Below are 3,183 nucleotides of genomic sequence, written 5' to 3'. Positions count from 1 at the left end.
TGGAATAGGGGCAATGGTAGCAATGAAGAAGGCCCCCAGTTTTTCACAATGCTCCTTGAAGTCCCACAGTGATTTACAGTCAAGATATGCAAATCATCTTGAATATGGCAATTTTGTTATGGCTGGTCAAATATTCTTAATCAAACAGTGCAATTTCTTTTCTATGTAGGCTTCATTTTTCAAGTTCCAGCTTAAATCCCACCACCACTATTTCTGATGCCTCTCACTCCCAGAAGTCTCTTCCTCCTTTTGGCTGCTGTGGTTTTGGTAACCTGACTCCAGGTCTGTATTTTGAGTGCTAAACTAGGGCATTTGTTTGTGTGCTTGTTTCTGTATCTGTGTTTATTTTCTTGGCCCTGCAACTAAATTTTAATTTTGTGAGTTAAGAGTTCTACTTTTTGGGGTCACTCATGACTCCTGCATGGCACATTGCAGAGAGTAGGCACTTGATACAATAATAGTCTTTTGCTAATTTTTCCTTATGGTGAGCTCCAAATCCACAATTTATATGATTATGTCTGTTTACTTTTTGGACTCCTTCTCTTGTTTGTCTTTCCTGTTAGGGGATTCTGCCCACATTAAGCTTCCAAATGGCTTCAAATTCATTAAGTTAGTGCTTTAAACAGACTCAAGCAGACAATTTAGATCAAGCAAACTAGGGTTCATAGAACACTTAGCACTAAGCTGATCTGGCCCATCTACCCATGATTCTCTTAACTATAAGCCTCTCCAGAACCAGCTAATGGTGAAGGCATCTGTGTGGTCTTAGTATTGAGGACACTTAGTACTCATGACTATACAAAGTGGAACTTCATAAATCTCTTTTTAATAAATGAATTCACTAATTAATAAACAAATTCAGCATTCTTGCCCCATTTACTTAGTCCCCTTTATGTCCTCTATAATCATGAGGATAATGCTTAGTGTCCTTTTAATCTGGTACATAATTCAACAGATTTATGCTCAATTGTTGAAAGAAATCATTTTTAATCTTTTTTTGAAGGAGTGAATACTTTAAAAGAGAAAATTAGGGATTCTGAAATAGATGGTAGGATCAGAAAGAGAAGCAAAGAGAGGAAATGTTTATCAGTGTCACAACTCCAACAGTACTGTATTTTGTGGAAGGTGAGAGAACCCTCGAAAATGTGGGCTAGAGTTTGGTTAAAAATTTTAATTATTTTCTGGGAGACGGCGGGAGCTCTTTTGCCATGGTGGCCGGGCCGATCTCCAAGCGGAACCAGGATGCCACTGTCTATGTCGGGGGCCTGGACGAGAAGGTTAGCGAACCGCTGCTGTGGGAGCTATTTCTCCAGGCAGGGCCGGTAGTCAACACCCACATGCCAAAAGATAGAGTCACAGGTCAGCACCAAGGGTATGGCTTTGTGGAATTCTTGAGTGAGGAAGATGCTGACTATGCCATTAAGATCATGAACATGATCAAACTCTATGGGAAACCAATACGGGTGAACAAGGCATCAGCTCACAACAAGAACCTGGACGTGGGAGCCAACATTTTCATTGGCAATCTGGACCCGGAGATTGATGAGAAGCTGCTTTATGATACTTTCAGCGCTTTTGGGGTCATTTTACAAACCCCGAAGATTATGCGGGACCCTGACACAGGCAACTCCAAAGGTTATGCCTTTATTAATTTTGCCTCATTTGATGCTTCGGATGCAGCTGTTGAGGCTATGAATGGGCAGTATCTCTGTAACCGCCCTATCACTGTGTCCTATGCCTTCAAGAAGGACTCCAAGGGTGAGCGCCATGGCTCAGCAGCTGAACGACTTCTGGCAGCCCAGAACCCACTCTCCCAGGCTGACCGTCCTCATCAGCTGTTTGCAGATGCACCCCCTCCGCCCTCAGCCCCCAATCCTGTGGTATCATCATTGGGGTCTGGGCTTCCTCCTCCAGGCATGCCTCCTCCTGGGTCCTTCCCACCCCCAGTGCTGCCTCCTGGAGCCCTTCCACCTGGGATACCCCCAGCCATGCCCCCGCCACCTATGCCTCCTGGGGCTGGAGGGCATGGCCCACCATCAGCAGGAACCCCAGGGGCTGGACATCCTGGACATGGGCACTCACATCCTCACCCATTCCCACCGGGTGGGATGCCCCATCCAGGGATGTCTCAGATGCAGCTGGCCCACCATGGCCCTCATGGCTTAGGACACCCCCATGCTGGGCCTCCAGGCTCTGGGGGTCAGCCACCACCGCGACCACCACCTGGAATGCCTCATCCTGGACCTCCTCCAATGGGCATGCCCCCTCGAGGGCCTCCGTTTGGATCTCCCATGGGTCACCCAGGTCCTATGCCTCCGCATGGGATACGTGGACCTCCTCCGCTGATGCCTCCTCATGGATACACTGGGCCTCCACGACCCCCCCCCCATGACTACCAGCGGGGGCCCCTCCCTCCACCCACGCCCACCCCCCGTCCTCCAGTTCCCCCTCGTGGCCCACTTCGAGGCCCTCTTCCGCAATAATTTTTCATTGTCTTGCCTCCTGTTCTATCTTCCCAATATCTTCTCAATTCCTTGGACCAATCAGAGTTGCTGTAGCTCCGTAGGGCTAAGGCATTAATCCCTCTCAGGCCTTTTTTTTTCCCTTGGGTGTAATTTTTTTTTTTTTAAACAGGAGGTTTTATTTATTTATTTTTTTTCTATGTTGGTCCTAAGTGTTTTGCAAATGCACAGAGAAAATAAAACTAAATTCCTTGAAAAAAAAATTTTTTTTAATTATTTTCTTTCTTGACTGTGGGAAGAGGTCTTGTCTTAATTTGCTTTTGCCTTCAAGTGCCAAGCACAATGTCTAGAATATGATAAGTTTTCAGTAATTATGAAGGGTAGGCCCAGTGGATGGAAGTTGACGCCTTATGGAGAACATTTTATCTGTGTTTCTGCCTCTTCTTTTTCCAGATACACTTCCACATGAGAGTGGGAAAGAGAATGGAGTAAAGTTTTTATTGCTGCCATTTTTATTCCATATCTCTGCCGGGCTCTGGCTCTAATTCCTTGTGTTTGTAATTCAGAAAGGGACTGTACACCTCACTCCATACCCACCTTTTCACTTCCCATGAACTCAGCTCTCTTGAGGAGAGAATTTAAAGAAATAATTGCCATGAAAGTGCTAATAATTGAATGCAAATTGTTTCGTTTTTCCAGATATTTGACTTTACCAATAAAC

The 3,183-nt window shown here is 45.6% G+C and overlaps 1 protein-coding gene across 1 annotated transcript; it reads left to right on the top strand.

The window, feature by feature from the left end:
- Positions 1 to 1,189: 1,189 nt before the first annotated feature.
- LOC132023935 (splicing factor 3B subunit 4-like) lies at positions 1,190 to 2,622 on the top strand. The gene has a single exon (XM_059410051.1). The coding sequence runs from the start codon at positions 1,209 to 1,211 to the stop codon at positions 2,481 to 2,483; it is 1,275 nt and encodes a 424-aa protein (XP_059266034.1). The 5' UTR covers positions 1,190 to 1,208; the 3' UTR covers positions 2,484 to 2,622.
- Positions 2,623 to 3,183: the final 561 nt, after the last annotated feature.

Source organism: Mustela nigripes, chromosome 8 (assembly GCF_022355385.1).
Source record: "Mustela nigripes isolate SB6536 chromosome 8, MUSNIG.SB6536, whole genome shotgun sequence".
NCBI classification, from domain to species: domain Eukaryota; kingdom Metazoa; phylum Chordata; class Mammalia; order Carnivora; family Mustelidae; genus Mustela; species Mustela nigripes.
This window is presented reverse-complemented; position numbering and strand designations above follow the sequence as displayed.